Source organism: Monodelphis domestica, chromosome 8, assembly GCF_027887165.1.
Source record: "Monodelphis domestica isolate mMonDom1 chromosome 8, mMonDom1.pri, whole genome shotgun sequence".
In the NCBI taxonomy this organism is placed as follows: domain Eukaryota; kingdom Metazoa; phylum Chordata; class Mammalia; order Didelphimorphia; family Didelphidae; genus Monodelphis; species Monodelphis domestica.
In genome coordinates, this window is record NC_077234.1 from 30,456,842 (window position 1) to 30,482,882 (window position 26,041).

The 26,041-nt window shown below is 37.9% G+C and overlaps 1 protein-coding gene across 2 annotated transcripts in view; it reads left to right on the plus strand.

The window, feature by feature from the left end:
- LOC100616966 (EGF-like and EMI domain-containing protein 1) overlaps positions 1 to 26,041 on the plus strand; it is a 787,120-nt gene that overhangs the window by 438,026 nt on the left and 323,053 nt on the right. For both annotated transcript variants that reach the window (XM_007502250.2, XM_056807813.1), the window contains exon 5: positions 13,417 to 13,539. In XM_007502250.2, the coding sequence (XP_007502312.1) occupies positions 13,417 to 13,539 (123 nt within the window). The remainder of the gene's footprint in view (positions 1 to 13,416; positions 13,540 to 26,041) is intronic.

The window sequence follows — 26,041 nt, forward strand, 5'->3', positions numbered from 1 at the left end:
ATTGCACACACTCTACCACCATAAAATGAACTGATAGAGTTTGAATGTAACTTGTACATTGGGATGTCTTTACCTGTGACTTGTGAAGTGGTGAATCTCTCAGAGGTGCTTGATTAAGATCTTGCCACTTTGCTCTGTGTTTTATCCATTCTGGAGGCAAATTCCCCCAATTCTAAGTCATAGTGATAAGCCAAATACCTGGCAGGTAGCTCCTTACAACTCTCTTCAAAGTTCTTGGGGATTCATTAAGAAACTGGCTTTCTAGTACTTACAAGGATTATGAATTTCCCCACAGTCCTTCACATTGGTCATCAACCAGTAGTTTAAATTTGCTGTTTAGTGAAAAATATTGACTAAGTAAGGCTATCGTAAGACATAATGAAAATATTGTATTCCAAACATTTTCTACCAGAAGCCTGAGACATACTTTCCAATGAGGATTGAAAAAATATATTAGGAAAGTAAGCCCAATCCAGAGGGCAATGGCAATGAGTTCCACATGTAGAGCACACATGAAGCCATAGGAGAAACTTTCAACTCGTTGACTCTGGAATTATGTTTTTAAGTTCAGAGAGGAATTTCCTGTCTGGTGTGAGGACTTGTGAACTTCAAAATTTATTCCTTCCTCAGGTGGCTCTATCTTTATGTAACTGATTGCATCCATGTTGATGTAAGTGTCCTCATTTTGTCTTTTGGATGCAGTTTTTGCTACTAGTCTAATCTTTTCAATAATGGCAGTAGGGGAGAGGAGATGAAAAGAAAGAGGGGGAGGGAAGGATAACAGTAGAGGAAGAAAAGGAAAGGGAGATCAGGGAATGGGAGAGCACAGAAGAAGGAGGAGAAGAAGAGAATGAGACAAAAAGGAGAGGAAGAGAGAAAGAATGGAATATAAGGAGAGGGAAAGAGAAAGGAAGGAGAGGAGAGACTGTCTCTGGGATGTGGATTGAATATAAATCCTCTTTTCCTAAAATGGTATCTTCTGTGTGGGGCAAGATAACTGAACTGAGAATCTGATGAAATTCTCTTATTTTTTAAAGCTCTCAGAGGCATGGTTAGCTTGTTTGGTTAGCTAATCATACTTTTCCTCTTCTTGACCCAATGAAAGAGGTATATACCTTGGGGTATGAACCATCTTGTTTATACACCTTAGGAGTCGATTGATTTACTGTTTCTGTAACTCAATCAAAGACACTTTACTGGATGAAGGTACCTAGCATTTAGCATCTTGCTAATTGAAAGGAGTCAGGGAATTCCACACTTATACTTGTGAAACCCTTAGAACAATTTCATGTTTTTAAATATCCAGTTGTGTAAAAGATGGAGTTAGGGTTAGGGTTACTGAACTAGTCACAGTAATCAATCTGTCAATAAATGGTCAGTAAATAAATATTTACTAAGAGTCTACTATGTGCCATGCACTCAGCTAAATACTAAGGATAATAAAAGGCAAAATGCATTTTTGGTTTTCTTGGAAAAATTACTGGAATGGTTTACCATTTCCTTCCCCATCTCATTTTATAGATGAGCAAACTGAGGCCAACAGGGCTAGGTGACTTGCCCAAGGTCACACAGCTAATGTCTGAGATTGGATTTAAACTCAGGTCTTCCTGATTCCAAACCTGGCATTCTATCTACTAAGCCAAACTCCCTTCTTCCTTCTGTTATTAATATTTAAGGATCATAAATCTAGAGCTGGGTAGGAGCTTAGAAATCACTATTAGTTCATGGTCTCACTTTTCAGATGAGGAAGATGAGATCTAAAAAGGGAATTTCATTTGCCCAAGTTCATAGGAGTAGAAGATTAGAAGAGAAATCAGAATAATATATACAGAGTCTACAATACTATAAATGGGGGTGGGAGAAACTCAAAAGGAACTGGATCTGAGTGACTCTAATAACCAATCAAAGTCAAAATTTTTCTGACTTCCAGGTTCTAAAATATACTTCCTTTCCATTGAATAATCAACATACCCAAGGTCAGCCCAACCTACCCCAATAGACACACACACACACACACACACACACACACTGAATAAAGCATAGGTTTTTTTATCTTTGTTTTTGGCCTTTCTACTCTTTGTGATCCCGGTTTATCCCTGGCCCCAGCCCCTCTTCCTTTGTGTCCACCCCCATATACATACACACACTTCCTTAATCCCCTAACCATCCCAAGCTATTCTTGACAACTTCCCTTGAGTAACTTAAAATGTGCCTGTAATGAAGGGCTGTTGCTTTGGTGTCATTAGTCAGTCTGCCTCTCCAGTGAAGTCCCCAAAGTCCTCAAACTAACTAGAACAGACTGGGGAAGATATTATCTAAATTTGAGGGGTTACAATTTAGCCATTAAACCAATAGCACAGACATCCAAGGAGACTTGCAAGCTATTTCTTCCGGACCACTTCCTGATTCTTATATAATGAATGTCTTAACAGTGAGATGAAGGAATGAATAAATAAAGCATTTATTAAGCTCTTACTATGTGCAAAACACTGATCAAAGATCAACCAAGCTCTTCTTGTCTGGTTATCAATCCCCTCCCCATTCTGCATTTGCCAAGCATAATTTTTCTTCTCAGGGATGCTGACAAATGATGTGTTCTTTTTAAATTGTGCAGATAATTATCATAAAGCAGGGACCAAAAGAGCAGTGGTGTGTTGTAAAGCTAATTGGGATAAGAAAATTAGGACAGCTCTTCATAAAGCCTGTTGTTTGCATTATGGATATGACTCCTAAGGTTTGTCCTCATTTCTTCTTTGAGATTCCCTGTGATCCAGAAGTACTCTGATGCAGATGGTATACACCAGGGCGTACAGAATAGATAGACTACTCCAAAAATCTTAGTGCAGTATTAAAAATATTAAAGCTTTTTTAAAAAGCACAGAGGCTTTTGGGAATGATATATCTAATCTGCTACGGGCCAGAGTAGGGTCAAGTGAGTAGCCCCATCCAGGTAAAGATCTTGGGAGCTGCTGCTCCTAGTTCATGCCTTGGGCTCTACATAAAGTCTTTTCAACAAGCTGGGAAGGACAACAGTTTTCAATTTATTGGTTTAGATTATCTTTGAATACATCAAGTAGACCTCAATACATGACAGTGCATCCATCTAAGAGGTAGAAGTGCATTGGTTTTATTCACATAATTTTTTATCAAGACCCACAGTGTATTTATAAGTGGAGTGATGATGATGACAAAAACAAAGATGATGGTGATGGTAATTGTAAAGGTGGTGGTGATGGTGATTATGATGGTGATGATAGTGATCATGATGATGATGATAACCCTTATATGGATCCTTTCTACATTTCCAGTCTTCTTTCATCTTTTATACTTTTCAATTCAGCCAAATTAGCTTATTTGTGTTTCTCAAACAAGCTACTCCATTTCCCTACTTTATCCCTTTTTCCTGGCTCTCTCCTCTATCTGGCATGCTTTACTCCCTCCTTCCTATTCCCTGGCTGTTTAAAAAAATTCAGCTGAAATCATGTCTTCTGCAAGAGACCTAACCAGGCCCCCCACGTACTAAATGGATTCTTTTTCTGAAGGTTCCTCTACTCTCTATCTCTATATCCCTAATTATTTGCATGTCATCTATTCTATTAGAATATGAACTTTTTGAGAACTGGGAATTATTTTCACTTTTCCTTATATCTCCAGTACTTAGACTAGTGCCTGGAATATGAGCTATTAGTGTTTCCAAAGCATTTTGGGCATATTACCTTATTTGATTTGATCCTGATAACATGTTATAAAAAGTGCTTTTATCACCCCCAATTGACAAAGGAGAAAAACTAAGATAGAGAGAGGTTAAATGACCTGTCCAAATACCTAGTGTCTGAGTCAGAATTTGAACTCTTCCTGCCTCCATGTCCAGCACTCTATTCTTGATTCTAGGTAACTATTTCAGATAAATCACACCTGCATTATGTTCATTAAAATGCACAAAAATTTCTTACGTTGAACCAAAAAATAATATATTATAAATTAGTTGAGGACAAGGGCAATTCCATTGTTGTTTTTGGCCTCCCTTGTGTCTAGATGAATCCTTTGATTGTCACCTATTATCTATCTCTTGATTTGAGTCAAAGTTATGAGAAAACCTTTCTAATCTTGAATCCTTGCTTCCAAATCATAGCCTCAGCATATGACTTTCTTTTTTCAGCATATCTTGCTGTGCCCTTTTGTGCACTCCAAGCTGTTACTGAGATCATTTAACCATTGAATGAAAGGATCAAATGATTTTGCATAGGAAATACACATGCCACCATTGGATACATGGCATTTCCAATTGGTCCAAAACCCTGTTGGATTGATTGATGGCCTGGATGAAATCATCGAACTTTTGTCAGCCATAACCTGGAAAACTTACTGTATGTCAGAAATTCTGTCATTCTTCTTGCTTTTGAAATAGCAAATGTATTTGCAATTTTCAATGACATTGAATATAAGAAAATAGGTGAAAAATCTATCAAACTCTAAATATCTTATCAAAGTGCAATTTCAAACTATGATAAGTGAATAATATTTTTCTTTTTTGTGGCAATCAGCAATGTCAGTGCCTTTCCTATTCTTGTTCTTTATATTATCATCTAAAATGATTGTTATGGATGTTTCATTAATTTTTATTGACTGTATCAAGTTTATACCCCTCATTATTCATTTGCTTCTTTTTAAAGAAGAATTTTTATGTCTCCTATTTTTACTTTACAGTCATTTTTAGATGTGTTTTGAAAGAAATAAAATATCTTCTTGAAAGGAAAAAAGAAAACCACATAAAAATGAAGACAGCAATCACATTTGATAATTTATGGAATATTCTGCCCCTGTTACAATCTCTAACCTCTCTTCCAAGAGGAGAGAAGATTGCATTATTTGATCCTGAAGATCATTATTGGTGGTCATAATCATTCAGAATCTATCTTCATTTCAATGTTCTTTTGATTTATACTATCAAAGTCATTCTGTCTTTTGTTCTGATTTTGCTTCTTCATTTCTGGATCAGTTTATATATTCTTCCCATGTCCCTCTGACTCTCACATTCATCATTTCTTGATTCCCAACACTAATCCATTCCTATACTATAGTGTGTTAAGCCACTGCCCAGGTCATAGGCAACTACTCTGCTCCCAGGTTTGCTAGCTCAGAGAGTTTTACCACAAATATTTGCCTATATATTAGACTTTTCTATCTGTCTTTGCATTCCTTGAGATATATGGTGAATGGGGAAAATTGTTAGACTAAAGAATATAAATATTTATTCACTTTTTCTCATGTAATTCTAGACTTGTCCAAAGCTGAATCAATTTATAGCTCCACCAACCTCATGTTAGCATACCTGCATTCTTACAACTACTCTAAAATTGATTCTATTTTTTTTGTCATTTTTGCCCATTTGTGAAGAATGAGTTGAAACCCCAGAGTTGTTTCAATTTGCACCTATCCTGTTTTAGTGATTTGGTATATTATTTCACATGACCACTAATAGCCTTTCTTATTACAAAACTTCTTATCCTTTGACCTGCTGTTTATTGGGAAATATTTCTTAGTCTAGAACACTTCTGTCATTTCCCCGTACAGCGATCACATCAGACTTTGATCAGTGATATTTCATGCCAAGTTTGGTTCCCATTCAATGATTTCTCATCTTTTTCTATTTGTATTAGTTTTGTTCAAGCAAAAGCTTTTAAATTGTTATTACTGCCTCTCCATTGCCATTTAGTTGTTCCTAAACTTCATGTCTTCACAAACAATCCTGTTCTATGACTTGTAGGCACATGAAATCATGGCAAGAATATTGATCTTTTCAGAAGCAGACACTTGCTTAAGAGAAGACTTGGAGTCATTTAGGTACTTTGCAGTTTCCCAAAAAGGTGGTTGAGCCTTTCCTGCCATGTTTCTCCCATATATATGTGAAAATGAATGAGCTCTCTAGGCTGTCCATGTGACTGACTGCTCTAGTATGGACAATAGTTGATCATTATTCCTTTATTTTTTTCTATGGGAATAGGTAGGTAAAACAAATTTGAATGATTAAGAATCATATTTCAGATGTTATGCACTACTCCAGGATATTCTCAATAAAAAGTTCTTTTGATGACAAATTATCTTATTGTCAATTTGGACAAGATGGATTGTGGGGCATTTTCCAACTATGAGTTTCTAAGTTTCTAGAATATAAAAATCCCAGAAAACTAGGGTCATCCAGTATCATGTTCCAAGGATAGCTGGTCTTGCTGTTTTTGCTTTACAATCTAATCCTAAAGTGTCCTTATCAGTCAGACAACAGAATTGCTAGGGGGTATTCACAGTCTTGTTTTTTTTTTCCATAGATAAACTGCAAAATTCTCAACCCAATTTCATATTTGAATGGCATCCCAGATATCTTATGCCAGTGATAAGAATGAAATGGTCACACATTCCATTGTTTCCTGATTTTTTCCCCTAGAGTTATATCTTTTTAAAGAGAAAAATATTATTAGTTTTTAACTTAAAGATTTTCAAGACACATACCTGAACCAAGATGTCAAGAACCACTATCTGCACACTGAGTTGAATTAGCATTAGGGTTCCCCTTCCTTAATTGGCCAATATAAGGGCAATTGGTCTACATGGTCCATTTCCCTCAATAAATCTGTAAATTCAACTTAAGAGCTAGAGGCAATGTGGATGCTTGAAGTGTTTCCTAGTTCTTATATTCTAATGTAAAGGACATAAGAAAAAAGTAAGGAGTAAATCCAAAAAGGTGACCTCTACTACAGGTTACCTCACATGCTATTAAAGTTGCTTCTGACCATCAGAAAAAAATTTCAATCTTTCCTCAATTTAAAAAATAAAAATAACTCCCCAACCCTTTCAGAAAAAGTCATTTCAATATCAATAAACTGATTCATCAAAAGGGATTGACTAAGTAATTACTCTGTGCCCAGTATAGCATTAGGTACCCTAGGGTTAAAATATGATCTATTTAGTTGTTGTTGGTTTTTCTTTATGACTAGATGGGCAAGATTAATTTGAGTGATTATGAACACATTTGGAAGTTTATGAAATATTCCAGGACCTCTTCAATGAAGAGTTCATTTGCTACTAAATTCTCTCATCAGTTTGGACAAGATTGATCAGGAGATATGCAATCCCTACTTACAAACCATCTACTAAAATAAAAATAAAACCACGCAGTGGCAGTTCCTTAACAGTAGGTCAGCTGATCTCTCAACAAGCCTTTATTAAGCATTTCTGATGTGTCCAGAATTGTACTAGAGTTGAAAGCTGGTTAAAATGATGCCTTGAATCTAAAAACATGAAATTTAATAAAGATAAATGTAAAGTCCCTCTCAAGTTCTAAAACTCAATTAAAGGAGTATAAAAAAGGAGCCAGGGGTGAACAATAATATCTTGTAAAAAAAGATTGTGAAGGGATCTTAATGCATAGCAGGTTCAATAGGAGTTAATAATGTGGAGAAACAGCCAGAAAATCCAAAATGACTTTGTATGGGATTGATCAAGGCATAAAATCCTTAATGACCATAGAATTATAGATTTAGATCTGGAAGGAAACTTAGAGGTCTGCTCCCTCATTTTGGAGTTAAAAAAAAAAACCTGAGGCTTAGAGAAATAATGTCATTTACTGAGGCTCATATGACTAGTAAGACTATGGGGTTAGATTTGAACTCGGATTTTCCCAGCTCCTTGTCCATCACTCCACTGCCCAGGGCACCAAGAGTTATCATTGTATCTTCCATGAGGAATCTCATCTACAGAAGAGTATCTGATTTCAAAATACTAGATTTTATGAATGATATTGATGAAAGGGAATATGTTTAGAGAGAACTTAAGAACTCGAATCAATGCAATGATCAATCATAATTGCAGAAGAATGATGATTAAATCCATCATCAGCCTCATGGAAGATGAGATGGATTTAATATGCTTAATGAAATATGTATTTTGGATATGGCTACTTCAAGAATTTGTTGTGCTTGACTATACACCTATTTTTACAGAGGATTTGTGTGTGTGTGTGTGTGTGTGTGTGTTTAAGGGGGAGTGTGCATTGGCAGGGAAAATAAGTAAGAAAAGAGAAAAAGGTGGTGGGAAGGAAAAGAAGTGTCTTATTTCTATATAACTATACTGAAAGATTTTGTTTTTACTTTTTAAAGGTCATCTTGGGTACACTTATAGTTAGTATTTATGTGGTTCTTTAAACTTTACAAAGAACTTTGAAAAGATTTCCTTCTCACAAGCACCCTGGGAATAAGGTGCCTTATTAATTCATTTTGCAGATGAACATACTGAGACAGACAGAAGTTAAGTGACTTGCCTAGGATCACACAGCCAGGGTGAGACAGAATTTGAACTCTTGTTTTTCTGACTTAAATTTGGCACTGTGCCAGCTAATTGCCCCATTACCTAACCCAGTCATTCAATCTGTTCTACCTGATTCCAGAGGACAGAGCTAAGAATAATGGGCGGAAGTTGAGAAGAAGCAAATTCAGGCTTATCATTAGGGAAAACAATGGTAACAAAACCACTTAGAGCTATTGAAAAGTGGGATAGGCTGCTTAGTTGATATCTTCAAGCAGAGAAGTAATGACCATTTGTCAGGCAGATTGTAGAGGATGTCTTTTTCAAGTACCATGTAGGCTAGAGAGTATCTGAGCTCCCTTCCAGCTCTTATAGTCCATGATTCTGTGACGCGTCCAGATTAGCTATATGGATGAAGGAAGGCATCATCCTTATGTTACCCAATTGGGACTTTCCCAGTTAGCTGCCTTCAAAATCATCCAGAGAGTAAAATGATTGGTATTAGCAGGTAGAAGGCACACCTGTGAGGGACTGCTTCTACTGGGGAGGATATTTAGACAGCCTGTGACTAAAGACTAGCAAGCAGCTTGAACCCACAGGAGCTCCTAGAACACTGTCGCAAGGACTATTGATATTAATCAGTGGAATCTTAAGAGGCTCCCAAAGGATAAGAAACTTCCAGATCCCTGGTAGCTTTCTCAAGCATGGGGTTTTTGAGGACTGATTGAATGAAGCTGGGTACTTTGCTACTTCATTGTTAATAGAAAATGGATTGGAGGCATTGGAGGCAATCAATTTTTGCCATCACTGACTGTTTCAACACTAAAGAACCTTAAGACATTTATCTACCAACTAGAAAAAAAAAGCAGCTTTGGTATCTCCCATTTTAAAGAATAAGAACTTTTTAAAAGTTAATTAAACACAGGCTTTGGATTTTAAAAAATGGTGACAGAATACTGTGCCAAGGACAACAAAAATAAAGTTCATTGCCTTGTATCCCCAATATCTTTCAAAAAAAATAGATGATCATTGTGTGCTAAAGCCATTTGTTAGCAAAGGAGGAAAGCTAAAAGTCAGAGGTCCTAGACACATAAGGAGAGATGATTTTGAATCCTTTTTCAGATATTATTTGAGGGACCATGAGCTACTTCTTTAGGGCCTCAGTTTTATCACCTGTAAAATGGAAAAATAATGATAATTACATTATATACCTCACAGATCTGTCAAAAATATGAGTATAAAGTACAAAGAGCCCAGAACTTACAGTTCAGAGGTATGGGTTTAGAAACTAACTTCAGATTCTTACTAGCTATTTGGCCCAGGGAAAGTGACAACCTTTCTGTCTCAGTTTCCTATTTTATACCTTGGGTATGGTAATATCTTTAGTACTTACTTCATAGAGTTTTTTGAGAGACAACGAGATATCTATCTATCTATGTCTCTTTGTCTATATTTTAATCTATCAATGTCCTCAACATATTATATTATCAATGGTATAATTAGATACACCCATATAACAAAAGAATTTCCATTTATTTCATTCCTAGATATTTTCTTATAGCCTTTTACTTGTCCTTTACTAAAATCCTTACTAAAAAGTTTTAAATAAATCTAAAAATGTAATATATATGAAAACATATATACATATATACACATGTGTAAGCATTCTTACATGTATGCTTATATGATATGGATTATGTATATACACCCCATGTGTTATACATGTATTGTGTGTATATATGCATCCAAATATACATGCATGTATTTATGTGTACTTTGAAAGCATTAAAGTTTGACATGGGTGCAGGATACTGGAAAGATCACTGGCTCTCTGAAGTAAAGGGATCAGACCAATTACTAATGACTGCTCTGGGCCTCTGCTTCTAAGTCTATAAAATGAGGCAGGTGAAATATATCATCTCTAAGGTTCTATCTAACTCTTCCAAGGTAATTCTATGTCAGTTATTATCACCATCAGCACCATCATTATTATCCTGGATTTATTCCTAAACCATTACTGTGTATCAGCTTTATAATTTTATGGGATAACAAAGTATAGAAATACTCATCCATACTCATCAAAACACTCTCAATAACAAAGTATAGAAATAATAAAACTGTAGACTTCTCCTTATGACTAAAATATGCTTGGTGATAGATTTCTAGAGCTCTGGATACCTTCCAAGCAGAACAACACCTACTCCTTTTCATCCTCTGCCTTCAGCTGCACTGCCTTCCCTTTAGTGCTAACAATTTTACTTGTTGGTCAGCAGGAGATCAGAGTTGGGGTACAAAATAAGAATTACCTTCATCAATTTTATTACTCTTCCAGACTTCACTCTCCTTTGGCTATGATATTCTTTTGTTAAAAGTGTCATTAGCTACAAGTCACTGAAAGAAGGAATTCAAAATCTCTGTCCAAGTTAACTACGAAAAGTATCTTCAAAGGACTGTGCTGTGAGTGAAGTAGCTAGGCGTTGAAGCACACTTTCTTGAATTGTACAAAGAAACTTCTAATGTCTGTAGTACTTACTTCATAGGGTTGGTGTGAAAATCAAAGGAGATGGCAACATGTAAAGTGCCTCGCAAACTTCAGAGTACTGTAAAATGTCAGTTATTGTTATTTATAAACTTTGACACGAGCTTGTTTCTACAGTGATTTGAAGGATAAATTCCCAATTTCCTTCCCAAGGCAACAACATCTATTGACTCACCTTAGACATTTGCACAGCATGATTATATTCCACATATTGCTGATGATTAATTCCTTCCCTTCCACCACCTCTGGATTTTTTTACCATTTAAAAAATTTTACAGAATGTTACAATTGAAGGAGACCACAGAGTCCCCCCAGTTCAGTCTCTTTCCCAAAATAGACATTCGTAACAAGAAGTAAGTCACCTCAGTCTATTGGAAGACCTGTGAGGAAAAGAAACTAACTAACAACACATTCTGTTTTACTTTTGGATAGTTCAAATTGTGAGAGTTTTTGTTTATTTTCGCTTGAATTAAGCATAAACCTACCTGGTTGGAACTTCAGCTTACTGCTCCTAGTTCAGTCCTCTGAGTTCAGGAAAACAAATAAAACACCTCATCCTTTTGACAGACTTTCAAATACATAAATATAGCTATTGGATTACCACTGAACTTTCTCTTCTTCAGGCTAATCATTTCTAGTCAGCTCAGTGAAAATCCTTCAGTTCTCTCAATAGATTCTAATATGGAATAGCCCTAAATCCTCTCATCATCCTTACCATCCTTTCCTAGAGTATTCCATTTAGCAATTTCAATCAGAAATATTCATCTTTTCATGTTCAAACATGACCTCAGAAACTTACCAGCTGTGTGACTCTGAGAAAGTCATTAACTCTGTTTGCCTCAGTTTCTTTATCTATAAAATAAGCTGGAGCAGGAAATAGCAAACTACTCCAATGTCTTTGCCAATTAAACTCCAAAAGAGGTTTTGAAATATTCTGACACAACTGCAAACAACTGAACAATAGAATCATAATAGGAATAAAAAAAAGTATTTCTACAGATTGTAAGTTTTAATAATTTAAAACTCCACTAAGAAACTGGGGACAACCTTGCTAATATTTTTTAACTCTACCTTCTGTTTTGGAATCAATATGCAGTATCAGTTCTAAGGTAGAAGAAAGGAAAGGGCTAGGCAATTGTAGTTAAGTGATTTGTCCAGAATAATATAACTAGCCAGTGTCTGAGGCAAGATTTGAAATCAGGACCTCCTGTCTCTAAGAATGGTTCTCTATCTACTGAGTCACCAACTGCCCTGAAACCCTCTATAGTTCTTTAAGGTCTACAAAGCATCATCCAGATGTGATCTCACTTGATCTTCACAATAACTATAAGATTTTAGATGTGGTCTGACCAGAGCATGTTATAGCAGTGTGATATCATTATTTCCATTACTCTGAACTTATCCTGGACATACAAAGGATACATGGATAGAATTCAGGGCAACCATTAACTTGGAGAAAGGAAATAATTACATCTCTAATTTTCACTAGGTGTTGACTTAGTTTCTCATGCTATGATTTTATTTTGTGCACTTAAAAACATTATCCTGAGAAGGGATTCATATATAGGTTTTACCAGACTACCACAAGAGTTGGGGATCCATGACACCACAAAGATGGAGCCCTTCTTCTGAAAACTTTGGTTCTAGGATGAAGCTAAACACTCTGCTAGCTTTATTGACCCTGTGTCATATTCTTCACTCACTGAACATGCCATCTACTAATCCCCTCAAATCATATTCCCATGGATGATTATCTAGCTGGGTCTCTCTTATTTTGTACTTATTTTGTACTTGAGCAATTGAGTCTTTACATCGACTATCGGTCAAAATGCCTGGCACATAAGGGATGTAATAAAGGTTTGTTGACTTGTCACACTTTGCATTTTCCCCTACTGAATTGCATCTATTAGTTTGGAAAAAGCAGTGAGATATAACAGATAACGTACCAGACTTGAAGTCAAGATGAGATTGTTTTCAATCTCATCTCTTATATTCATTGGTTATGGAATCACAGACAAGCTGATCATCATTTCTCAGTCTGTTTCCTCACTTCTAAGATGAGAATAATAATAACTCTGCTATCTTCTTAATAAGGATTATGGGTGTGTGAGTGTGTGTGTGTTCATAAAGCTCAAATGAGATAATATATGCAAACTTCCTTGCAGATTTGAAACATCCTATAAATGCCAGTCATTATTATGAGCTTCAGTCCATTATGCAAGCTTTCTGAAATCTCTGAGGTACCTAATTCTGCCATCCAACATATTATCTAGTCTTCTTACCATTATGTCATAGGCAAACAAAACTTTTTTTTAATTATTAATAGAAGCATCACTTTAGGTCTTGTGACAGATCCTTGGGCCCCTCTACTAGAGACCTCCCTATGCTGTCAAGCTATCTGAAATTTAAAAAAAAAAAAATATATATATATATGTATATATATATATATATTAGTAGTAGAGCAATCACCCTGTTTCTTTGATTTTAGAAGGGCCTCCAAAGTCTCTCTCTGTCCTTCCTGCCAAGTTCTGTCTGGATCCCAACCTGCCAGGAGCTAATTCTTCCTCACTCTTCTGCAGATGTGAACGAATGCGCCATCGACAATGGCGGCTGTCAAGCCCAGTGCTGCAATACAATTGGCAGCTATTACTGCAAATGCCAAGCTGGCCAGAAACTGAAAGAAGATGGAAAAGGCTGCAAAGGTAACAACATTTCAGTTCTGCCTGCTTGCTGATAAGCCAATGGAGAACATCCTTCTAATGCAGAAAGGGAGCCGGGGTAGAGTGGGTCTTTAATCCCAGGCCAGTTGGAGTACCTCTGCTCAATGTTGTCAAGGGTACAGATCTTCTTCTCATGTCTAGATTATAAAATTGTAGCCCTAAGAACACTTCAAACAGCTTATTATGGGAAACATATGATTATAGCCAGGCTTGCTTGTGTCATGTTCTGATTACAGAATTTTCAATCGTGCATTTAATTCCCTCAGTAAAGTGCCTGTTTTTGGAAAGTGCTTCATTTAGTTCTAAGGTGAAAATAATGCTTATGATAAAATACTCAGAGATGTCAAGTCTGGGATTATAGGAGTACAAAATTAACCCAAGGGAGGAGGGGAGAGATTCCCCCGCCTGGAGCTACTTCTGTCAAAAGCAATGCATCCCTTCACTTAATTCTCAGCAAATCTCACTGGCACCCTCCTGTTTCCTAAGCCTTTCCCTCCTTTTCCTCTCGAAGTTGGGTTGCTGGCTGCCCAAAGCGAGGAAGGAACATGGCGCCTGATTCCTCCTCTCTTGGACTTCTCTAAGGCAGGGGTGTTCATCCTGAGAGTCCCAAGAAAGCCTAGTAAACAGTACCCAAGAGCTCTGGGTTAGTGGCCAGCATCAGAGCATCTTGGGAAGTTTCAGCCTGACTGGCCAGGGAAACCATGCTAACTGCCTGGGGCAGGTGCAGATAATTACACCCCTAGGGGGATAATTAAGGGTGTGTGGTGGTGACTGTCAAAGCAGCCACCTTGTTTCTGACTGGACATGAGCAATTATCACAGCATTGGGGTACCATGTCTGGACAGCAGGGTGAAACAGGGCTCTGGTCTGTGGGTGGGAGGAAGAGCATTGATGAGCCACTCCCAGGATTCTTTCTCTTCTGCTCTGCATGGATCCCTGAGGTTCCCTCCTTACAGTGTCACTCGTTAAAATATATCATGCGGGTACTTTCTATTTCTCCTGGAAGCTCCTGCAGACACAGTGGAGCTTCAGTGTCTCAACAACATAGCAGGTTGCCCTGGAATCCTTCCAAAGGAGAAGGGAAGGCTTCCCTTGTCTGGATGTGCCTAGGCTGTTCCCAGAATGAGCGGAGCACCAGGTTCATGACAAATAAATCACTGAGGGAAATGCTATCTGGAAAATGCAGTCTAAGACCCAAGGTGGGTTCACCTGAGGACATTATCCCTCCCCTTCATTGGGAAGGAAAGAGCTCAAACTGTGATGAGCCTGGAATTTGGTGCTGCCTCAACTTCCCCTCCTGACTTCCTTGGCATCTTCCAAGCCCAAGCTAACAGCTCACCTTCTCCAGGAAGCTTTTTCCCAATTCCCCTTAGTTCTAGTACTGTCCCTCTGGTGCCATTTTCATATCCCCAAAGCTCAGCTGAGTGTAATTAGTAGGTCTATATTAAGTACATGGGAGGCGATTAATAAATGTTGACTCACTGCCAGACTGAGGCCATCACCAGGACTGGTTTTATCAGCTGGTCAAGCTCAGAGCACATTGCCCTCCTTCACACAGTCCTACTTCCAGCCAAAAAAGCAACATGGCATCCCATCAAGCATCTCCTTACCTTTAGGCAATCTGTCTCTCATGACTAGAATACAGCACCCCCTTGCCTCTACCTCTGAGAATCCAAAGCTCATAATGCTGAAGTTAAAAGAGCCTGCAGAGGCCAAAGAGTCCAGTCTCCTCACTTAACAGAGGAGGAAGGATATAGCCTAGAAACAGTAACTGCCTGTCACAAAGGTGTAAGCCTCAGAAGTGAATGGGAAGGGGGCAGCTGGGTGGCTCAGTGGATTGAGAGCCAGGCCCAGAGATGGGATGTCCTGGGTTTAAATCTGGCCTCACACACTACCTAACTATGTGACCCTGGGCAAGTCACTTAACCCCCATTTCCATAAAAAAAAAATAAGTGAATTGGTACCCAGCAAAAATCTTTCCTTACACTGCAACACTTCCACACTACATCCTTCCATTCATTCCAAGATTGGTTTAAATAGCTCTTTTCTCCTTATTTCCCCAGCTATTAGCATCCCTCCCCCAAAGCATTTGTAATTATTTTTTTTGCCTATCCTACCTCTGTCCTTATTTGTTCCCTCTATATTTAATCAATAAACATTTATTAAGTATCTTACATGTGCCAGTCACTGTGCTGAGTTCTAGATAAATAAATAAGTAAAAACATAAATGAACGAATGAATAGAATATGAATGTTTTGAGGGCAGGAAATGTGTATTTTATATGTGCAATGTCCAGCACATAGTAGGTACCTAATCACATTTACTGAGTATCTCTCACATTCCAGCCACTGTACTGAGTTCTAGATAAATAAATAATAGTAGATACCTGATCAAGCATTTGCTTGATATACAAGTTAATAAAGCATTAGATTTAGAGTTAGAAAAAACTTTGGAGACTAGCTAAAACTCACCTCTCTTTATTACAGAGGCTGAAACTGAGGCTCAGAGAGGTTTAATTGATTTAGTCAAAGACACACAAATAGCAAGCTGCAGAGGCAGAATCAGAACCCGAGTTTTCTGACTGAAGATCTAATTTCGCTGCCACTTTACCTGAGCCCCCTTTTTTCCCTTTCAGGTCATCATTTCAGTGCTGAATGTCCTCAACTGTCTTTTTTATGGATTATACTAAAATACTGATGCCCCCTTACTTCCTTTAGCTTGCGTCATGCCACCATTCCTCTTAAAATGTTCCCCTCCCCACCCTCCAACGGCAGTGGCCTCTTGGAATCTTGTGCCTCCCTTTCTGCCAAAGCTTTGGATTGAGCAAATGAATGTCATTGGTCAGTGGAAAACATCCTAAGTGGCCCAGACTAGCAGCCAAAGGCATGGTTAGATGATTGAGAATGGATATGGCTCAGAGCTATGAGTAGGGCATAGGGAATAGATCTTGCCAGGGATGCAAATTGTTCAATCCTGTCTAATTCTTCATGACCCCATTTGGGATTTTCTTAGCAAAGATACTGGAGTGGCTTGCCATTCTTCTCCACTTCATTTTACAGATGAGGAAACTGAGGCACACAGGATTAAGTGACTTGCTCAGTGTCACAAAATTGTTAGATGTCTGATGTCTGGCACTCTATTCACTGAGCCACCTAGTTGCCCCATAGACATGTAAGAGAAAGGACTGATCAGTAAGTGAGGCTGAGGTCAGGGATTTTGAAACACCAGGGATAACATTCAGTGGACATATGACTCCATCTATTAGAGGACTGAGAGCAATTAATCTTCTTTCACCCTAGAAACAAACTTTATTTTGCTTTATTTTGCCTTTCTTAACACAAAATAATCTGGGTCTCAAAGAACTTAGTTCTTTTAGAAGAAGCTAAAAAGAGTGTACCTAAGAGCTTCACTATTTAATTATTCATCTATGAAAGGAGTGTCTCTTTGGACCCTTGTGGTTCCATGATTTTGCAATGGTACAGTTTGGTCCTTCAGTCAGATTTTGGACTCAGCCAGGGTTTGGTGACTTCACTGCACTCCCTAAAGCCCCTTTCCTAAGGAAAAACAGGCTTTGGGCTCGTCTTCCTCAGACATCTTTTATAACTCCTCCTCCCCTGGGGACAGACAGACATCCTCAAAGAAAGCAGAGAAAAAAGGGAAACCCATCTGGAACTGGCCATGGGTTTCAGGTTCTTCTAGATTTGTCCTGCCTTTGGCCCCTTTGTACCCTGGTCAGTTCAGCTCAGGCTGGTGAGAATCATAATACAATATTGGCAAATTTGGGGATTGAAAGGCCAAGGAAGGCTCTGGGAAGCAGTTTCTCTGTTTTGGCTTTTCCTCTCCTATCCTTGATGATGGTAGACACCATGCTGAATGCCTTCCAGCTAGGAAAAGCAATCTGGAACTTTTGTGGAAGGTATATGAGCATAGGTATGTGAGTAGGTGGGAATGGGGGATTTGTGTGGAAGGCAGCTGAATCTGTAAGCTTATATATGGGTGCGTGGGTGGGTGCTGGGATGGGAGAAGGCAAGTGGGTGTGGGTAAGTCTATAGAGATGGGTGGGTGAGTCTGTGTGTGCACATACAATTGGGTGTGGGAAAATAGGAGTTTTTTTGCATTTAAAACATTTCTTTTCAACAGGTCATTTTTTAAAGTTCACATTGAAACAAAAACCTTTTGTCTTTTAATAACTTGTTTCCAACTAGATTTTCTTTCCATCTTTCTATTCTTTTGCCCAAGTGGCATTGCTAAACTCTAAGTGAATTTCCATTTGACTACCTGAGAAAACCTGATCAGAACTACAAATAAAATCTTCTAGATGGAAAATGTGTGTGTGTGTGTGTGTGTGTGTGTGTGTGTGTGCACTCACACGTGTATGTGGTTAGGTGAGTATGGATGGGCACACATGCATGTGTTTGAGTCCGTGTGTATACATTTAATAAGATGTACGTTTCTGTTCTACGTTTCCCCAGTCCTTAGTTCTCATTCTGGCCCAATGACCCCCTGAGAGGAGGGACCCAGAGCAGAGTTATTATCCTGTGCTGACATAACCAGGATAGTTAGCTTGTGAATTTCCCATCAGATCCTTCCTGAATGAATAGGGATGAAGGGGATGGGGTGAATGACCTCACAGTGGGCACCTTTGTGACATAATTATCGGGAGCCGGTGTAGCACCTTTCCACCATTCTCTTTTGGTTCGAGAGCGTCTCAGTGTCATTCCTGTTCTTTGTCAACTTATTTAGAGAGGCAACTGTCATAACCTTATTCCAGCCGATGTTTGCCATGACAGATTAAGTTCAAGATTGTGAAGGTGTTGAAACTCCTGGAAAAAAGTATCACTCTAAGAACAAACTACCCAAGCAGCACCCAAACAGCCAAACAAAAATCCCCAAGCATGCTGGGGAACCAGGGAATGAGGTCTGGTCATGGCCACCAACTCTGTCTTCTTGAGCCAGACTGCTGGCCCTTTCCTATTACTAGACTATCACTGTGTGGTGTTTGTCTCAATTGGTGGTGGTGGTGGTGGGATACCTCCATTTAAAATAAATAACCAAATAAATCTAATTTAAACATTTGTTTATTTATTTATATATAAATTATTTCTAAAATTGTGTATGTTACCATTGGTTCATTTCCTGATCAATCTTAAAAAAAAAAGAAAATAATTAAGAGAGCTTGGACCTTGAAAAGTGCAATCACCCTTCTCAATATTCTTGGATGAATAGCGCCATAAGCTCACTGTGAGCAAGCAAAGACTATTTCTAAATTTGTCTTTGTCTCTCCAGCAATGTGTATGGCACATTATAAATCCTTAATGAATGCTTATTGGGTTATGAGACTAGATCCTCAGACTGAATTAATGTCAAATAACTTTCTTCCCTTTTCTTAAGGCTACCTGCTCAGAAATTGTATTGGCCCTTTATTGCCTCTAAAATGAAATACAAAAAAAATAAGCAAAACAAAAATTAATATTTCTATAATGCACTTTAAGATTCATGGAACTAATAAAGCAGCTAGGTGCCTTAGTGTATAGAGAACCAGGTCTAGAGATGGGAGATCCTGGGTTCAAATTTGACCTCAGACACTTCCCAGCTGTGTAACTCTTGGCAAGTCACTTGACCCCCATTGCCTAGTCTTTATAGCTCTTCTTTCTTGGAACCAATGCACAGTATTGATTCTAAGTCAGAAGGTAAGAGTTTAAAAAAAGATTAACTATATATATATATATATATATGTATATGTACATATATAATACAAATGTACAAATATATGTATAAATTCAATCTCATTTTATCCCCATAGCAACCCTGGAAGGTTGGTGCTTAATTATCCTTGTTTAACAGATGAGGAAACTGAAGCAAACAGAGAGAGACTAAAGACTTGCCCAATGTCACTCAGCTTTCCTGTGAGGCAAGATTCTGGCTCAACTCTTATTGATCTCCACTCTGGCCCTCTTATCTTTTTCATCTTTATAGTTAACCCCCCCCCTCCATCCATCCCCATCCCCTTCAGTCTGACTTCACATTGCTCACCTCACATTCTCTTCTCCAATCAAACTGGTCTGCCAAGCTTCATTCAGTCCAATTCACTGAATATCCTGCTTCTCTGTGCATTGGTCCAATGTCTGGAATCCATTTTCTTTTCATCTCCACTCCTTATATTTCCCAGATATATTCAAAACACAATTCAGGGTCCACAGTAAAGTTCATCCCAATCCCTAGTTATGAGTGTTCTCATTTCTGAAATTACTTTACATATAACTTTCTTATATGCCTATTTGTAGATATGTCTATTCCTCAAGTCAAATATAAGCTCCTTGAAGGCAAGAAGGGCTTTGCTTTTCTCCTTATATACAAAGTCTTAAGGAAAAAGAGTTCCCTTTATCAGACTCTCCATATAATTAAATTAAAGCAAATCAAAGAAGAATAAGGTGAGTGTTTTGTTTCTTTGAAAGTTTTTACCATGGAGGAGCCCCACTTCCTTTTGCCTCATATTTCTGCAGAACCAAGAATAAACCGAACTATAGCCTCAAATTTATTCTATTGCCATCATCTTTTAATTTCCATAAGTGATTATTTGGCAGTGATTCTGTATGCTCCACGGCAGAGCAGTTATTACGCTCGTATTTGCTTAAATACATAATTGAACTCCAAATGTTTGGGCTTGTTTGGAAATTCAAGGTACTCTATATGGGAAAAAAAGATTTGTAAATGAGTTCCACCAATTGAAAGGAGAGCAGCGATGATGAATTCATGTTTATTTATTGGTCATTTTACAGTAAATGCCATTGAGAGTTATTCAAAGGACAAAGATGTTGGACACCACTTACAAATGGAATAAAATGATCATTTGAGAAGGCTTTTAATAAAGATAAATTGTCTTCCTCTTCTTGGGATTGCTTTCTCAAGTACAGACCAACCTTTAACCACATGTTTAACCACATATTTCCATATATATGAGTACTGGAAAGAATTACAGTCATCTGATTTGTATAGCTGATTGAAAATTTGAGGGAAGGAGATTGTGGAGTGTTCAGGGAGGACTAGTACCTCGGGTGTGAGGTTTTGCTACCCTTTCCAAAGATTCTCATCCATCCTTGGTGTCCACTTGTCACCCAGCTCTCATCAGTGTTTTCAGGAAGCTGTAGCATGTCCAGTGGACACATCTGAGCAAATGAGCTAAACCAGATTGAAGATAACTCGTCAGTGAGTTTATGAGCATCTATCCCAAGCCTGTGAGGACTTCTCCCAGTGGATTGAGCAAATGAGCAACCTCCATGAAGGTGCCTGGAGAAGACCCTGTGTAATGCCTAGAGTTTGTTCAGACTTCAAAGAAGCCAAGGTCATCCACTGCATTCTTGGCCATCACCATTTGTCTTGATTTTTATTTTGCTCCTAGACTTGAATAACTCTGGAAGAGATGAGGTGGATGACTTTATGCTACTCTGCCTCACTTCAATCCATTTCACAAAAGTGATATCATTAGTCCTCTTTGAAACAGAGGAACAACAAACAATAATGACAACAACCATTCGAGTGACATCATTTTCACTGAAATAGTTCTAAATATCTGCTTTTTTCTTTAGCTGTTCTTGAAAATAAGAGGGCAGTGAGACAGAGTTGGAAGATCAAGAAATGGGCACTTGGGAGACCTGGGCAGAGCACAGAGTTTGTCTCTTTGGGTCTGGGATTCTTCATCTGTAAAATAAGGTGGTTGAAAAGGAACATTTGTGTTTCTTCTTATCTCCACACTATGCTCCCTGAACTCTAGCTGTCATCTTCAGCTCTTTCCAACAGAAACTTGGACTCTTCCCCTGGGAAGATACTTTCAGACAAGTGAACTTTCACTAATCTTCTCCCAAGCCAGTTATACACATCATTCTTTAGCCATCATCCATGTGCTTCCTACACACACACACACACACACACACACACACACACACATGCGCACACACACAAATGCACACTCGATGCTTTTATAGCCCCCTTTTTTATACTGTCTTTTCACATGAGAATATAAACTCCCTGAGACAAGGGACTAGATTGTTTTTATTTGTATCCCAAAATCTTAACACAGTTTCTGGCACATAGTAAACACTTCATAAATATTCTATATGTCATCCTATGAAGTGGATATACTGTAAATAAGAGAAGAAAAATGGGGTTCATACTCTGCCTCAGAATTTGAACTGGCTTTCTAACCCCGGGCAATTTACTTAATTCTCCTGAATCTCAGTTTTCTCACATATGAAATGTGGTGGTCAGGATCAAATAAGTCCAAGGTCCCTTCCAGGTCCAAATCCATGATCCTATGATATTGGTGACTTCTAAGGCCCTATCTAAGAGCCCTTAACTCTAACATCCTAAGTTCTAAGTATCAGGTATTAGATGGGGGCATGTAATATTACATATCTGAGAATACCTTCTATCTGAGATACTTGACAATCTTCTATGCTTGGGATATCCTTCCTTTTCACCTCTGGTTCTTACTTTACCTGAATACTTTTAAGACTCATCTCAGAGTTCATCTTCTACATACCAGAAGTCTTTCTTAATCTCCTAAGCAGCTAGTGACACCGCCCTCTCTGTCTGTCTCTGTCTGTCTGTCTGTCTCTGTCTCTCTCTCCCTGCCTCTCTCTCTCTCTCTTCTCTCTCTCTCCAGCTATATATACCTTTCTCCATCTGTATAGCTATCTCCATCTCTAAATCTATTTATATCTCATTATCTATCTCTTTATCAATGTCAATGTTGCTAGAAATGGAGATACAGATAGAGGGATGGATGGGGATAGATATCTTCCAAGCATGGGAGGCAGTCTCGGAAATCAGCAGGTATTCTCAAATACCTCCACCCAATACCCAACACAGAGAACCTCAAGTCCTTTTTAGAGTAAGGATGTGTGTGTGTGTGTGTGTGTGTGTGTGTGTGTGTGTGTGTGAGTGTGGAATGTGGATGTGTGTCTGTGTGTGGGTGTATCACATATACCTAGTTTTTCACATTATGTCTCTATTGGGCTATAAGCTTCTTGATGTCACAGTCTATTTTTTCCCTTTTCTTTGTATCCTCAGGACTTAGCACAGTGTCTGACAAATGTTAAGTACTTAATAAATGTTGATTGATACAGAGTCAGTAGTTAATAAATGCTTTTAGATTCAATTCAATTGAAATGGTCTCTGTTAGACACCTTCAACTGTTAACAGTCGTTTATTCTGTAAGTAAACATTTTCTGATATCAATTCTCTCACAGTCCAAGGAAGAATAATACATTATCGTATAAATTGTCATAACAGAATTTATGGCTTAGCTTTTGTTTACAATGAAGTTTGGGGGAGAATATAACTAACTCCATTTTATTCTGTCTTCATCATTGTTGTGTCTATTTTCCTTGCATGAACTGTACAACTAGAATCAACAGCTGGTTCTCTTAGATGTCGCTCTCTCCTCTTCTAATTATTACAAAAAAGAATTAATTGCTTAATAAAAATGGAATGTCTTCCTCTCTTATTTGGTCTGACAGGTAGTTAGTTCCCTTTGTTTCGTTAAGCTAGATATACTAACAAGGGCAAATCCTTTATCTATCTCCTGCAGTTAGTGATACATATTTTCTTTAATGTATATATCACTTAAAACAGAAGTTAATGATATTTATTTTATGTTGTTAATGATACACATTTTCCTTAACATAAATATTTTTCTTTGTGTAACCAGCTGGAATGAGCACTCCTTTTTTTTTTCTTTGTATCATAGAGTATATAAATTTTGTTTGCTGAATTGTGAGTGGAGCTCTAACCATCATTATCTACTGGTACAGTGTGCCACACTGAGAGCAATAAAATAATAAAATCTTCTGATTTGTTCTGGCTTATTGGAGTTAGCTAAGTAAACCTATATCTAAATTCATGGAACAAAATCAAAGGTTTTTTTTCATTTGAAATCATTTACACAAGTGTCTTCTCATGGTTCGGTTAACTTCCTGGAGTGATGGCATAACCAGTTCTGATTTGAGAATAATAACTGTCTGGTGTGTTTCTGCAGAGAAGATTGTAGAAATCTGATTGTCTAGTTGATTTCATGCAGGATCTGAATAAGAGAGTTAAATCAACACAAAGTGCACATTGGGGTTCTCTGTGCTCTTATAAAGGTTTTTAAGTGTGATCTTTAGTATGTGATAAGACCTATTTCTCCCCATTCACTCCATCTTTTACAACGCTTTTCCAAGATCAAAATGAAAGATTAATTTATTATCTGTATTTGGGATTTAATGCTTGTTTTTTTTATTGATCAGCTTGTGGAAAATGTGATTCAATATGCTAATAACTGACTTATACAAATTTCTGTGAATCATGGAATTTGGGAAGTGGAATGGAGCATATAAAGTCTTGAGTTTGCTGTCCTTGTTTGACAAATGAAAAACTTAAAGTCCAGAGAGATTAAATGATCTGTCTGAAGACACATAACTTGTTTGAGATCAAGACAAAACTAGGACGAAGGTCTCTTGACCCTCCCCTCCATTCAACATTCCACTTGACTCATTTATTCTTCTAATTAGATTGCATCTAATGAGAATATAACCTGGGTGTGTGGCAATGCCTGTGTGGCATTGCACATAGTCTTGTCAGAAATCCAGGCATACAGATCTCTTTTCTTAAAATGTCAAAGCCCAGAAAGTTTCCCAGGCTCCCTATTTCTTTGAAGGTAGACCTTAGTTTGGTTCTAGATGTTAGCATGGCAAGAAATATAATTTCTGCAAATAAAGTTATAACCAAGGCTAAACATATTTATCTGGGTGTCTGGCCAATGTCCAATCTGGAGAATCTCATTTTACCTAATCAAATTTCCTGCTGTTTCCCTGGCACAGAACGTTGACTGTTATTACACCCAGAGAACTGACTCAAACGTTCTTTCAGCCCTCCCCCAAACTCCCATCTCATTCCCAACCAGAAGTGCCTACATTTATAGAATGGATGAAGTCAAGTTCTGAAAGCTGATTCTGTGTGTATCGTATACCACCTTGCTACTCTGGGAAGAGGCTATAGATACTTAGCTCTTCATTGATTTCTTCTTTCGCCATTGATCTTCCAGAGTACTTAGAGTTTATAGGACACACTTGTATACCTAAGTATATAGAGAAATGACTTTGCTCATCCTCTACTTCATCTCTGCTAATATTAGCTCATGTTTCTATACCATTTTAAGGTTTGCTGCAGAATGTTTTCTCTCCTCCCAACATCCTCATGATTTTTAGTCTCAAACAATTGTAGTCTGACTTCCCTAATGCTTGATTGAAACTGTTCTCTCTGAGGTCACCAATGATATCTGCTTGCCAAGTTTTCTGACCTTTTCTCAGTACTGAAATCTGCTCAAATGCTCTGCAGCATTCAGTAGTGCTGACTCTTCCAGGTCTACTTGATGCCCTCTTTTCTTCCTCTAGTTCCTATGATATTGAGCTTTCTTGATTCACTTTTGAGTTTACTGATCCTCCTTGACTCTATTTCTTCTCTCTTTTTTCTCTTTCTCTTCTATTCACCAAGGCTCTGTCATCTCATTTCCCTCTCCACTCTCTCCCTTTTTGTAGATCTTTTTGTGCCTCTCTTAGATACCCTATACCATTTAAATTATATCACAGTTCTTTGGTTACCTAAGCCCCTAGAAGACAGGGACTCTATATTGTTCATTTCCCTCTGTCCTAGAACCAAACTTTTCACAAAATGTTTCTTGTTCATCATTTGAGGTTTTCTTGTCAAAGGTCCCGAAGAGATTAATGGTTTTACAAATGAGAAACTGAGGCAAACAAGATTATGTAATTTGTTCAGGTCACACAACTAATGTCTTCTTCATGACCCCATTTGGGGTTTTCTTGACAAAGGTGCTGGAGTGGCTTACCATTTCCATCTGTGGCTCGTTTTACAGAAGAGAAAATTGAGGCTAATAAGGTAAAGTGACTTGCTCAGAATCACATAATTAGTAAATGTCTGAGGTCAGATTTGAACTCAGGAAGATGAATCTTTCTGATTCCAGGCCTAATAATCTTTCCACTGTAGCATCTAATTTCCCTTTTTTCCACAGAGGAGCAGGTAGGGGAAAAAAAAAAAAACTTGTTTCATTTCCAGATGACAACCAATCAACACCAGTCAGAAGATCTCAATTCAAAGCTTAACTCTGACAACTGAACTAAAATGTTTTCTATCATTCAGAAAGACAGCCAAGGATATTTATCAGCAAAATCACATCCTTAAAGCAGAGGCATCTCTGGTATAGTGGAATGTATATATTGGAGTGAGAGCAGCTGGGTTTTAATCATGATTTCTTGGGCTTTGGGCAATCCACAAAAAAATAAAAACAAACAAACAAACAAACAAAAAACTTTGAGCTTCAGCTTCCTCACCTTTAAAGGGAGGAGGGCAGGTGCACTGATCTCTAAGGTTTTTTTCTCATTTTAAATCCAGTGATCCATTTATTAATTCAATTAGCCATTTATTAAGT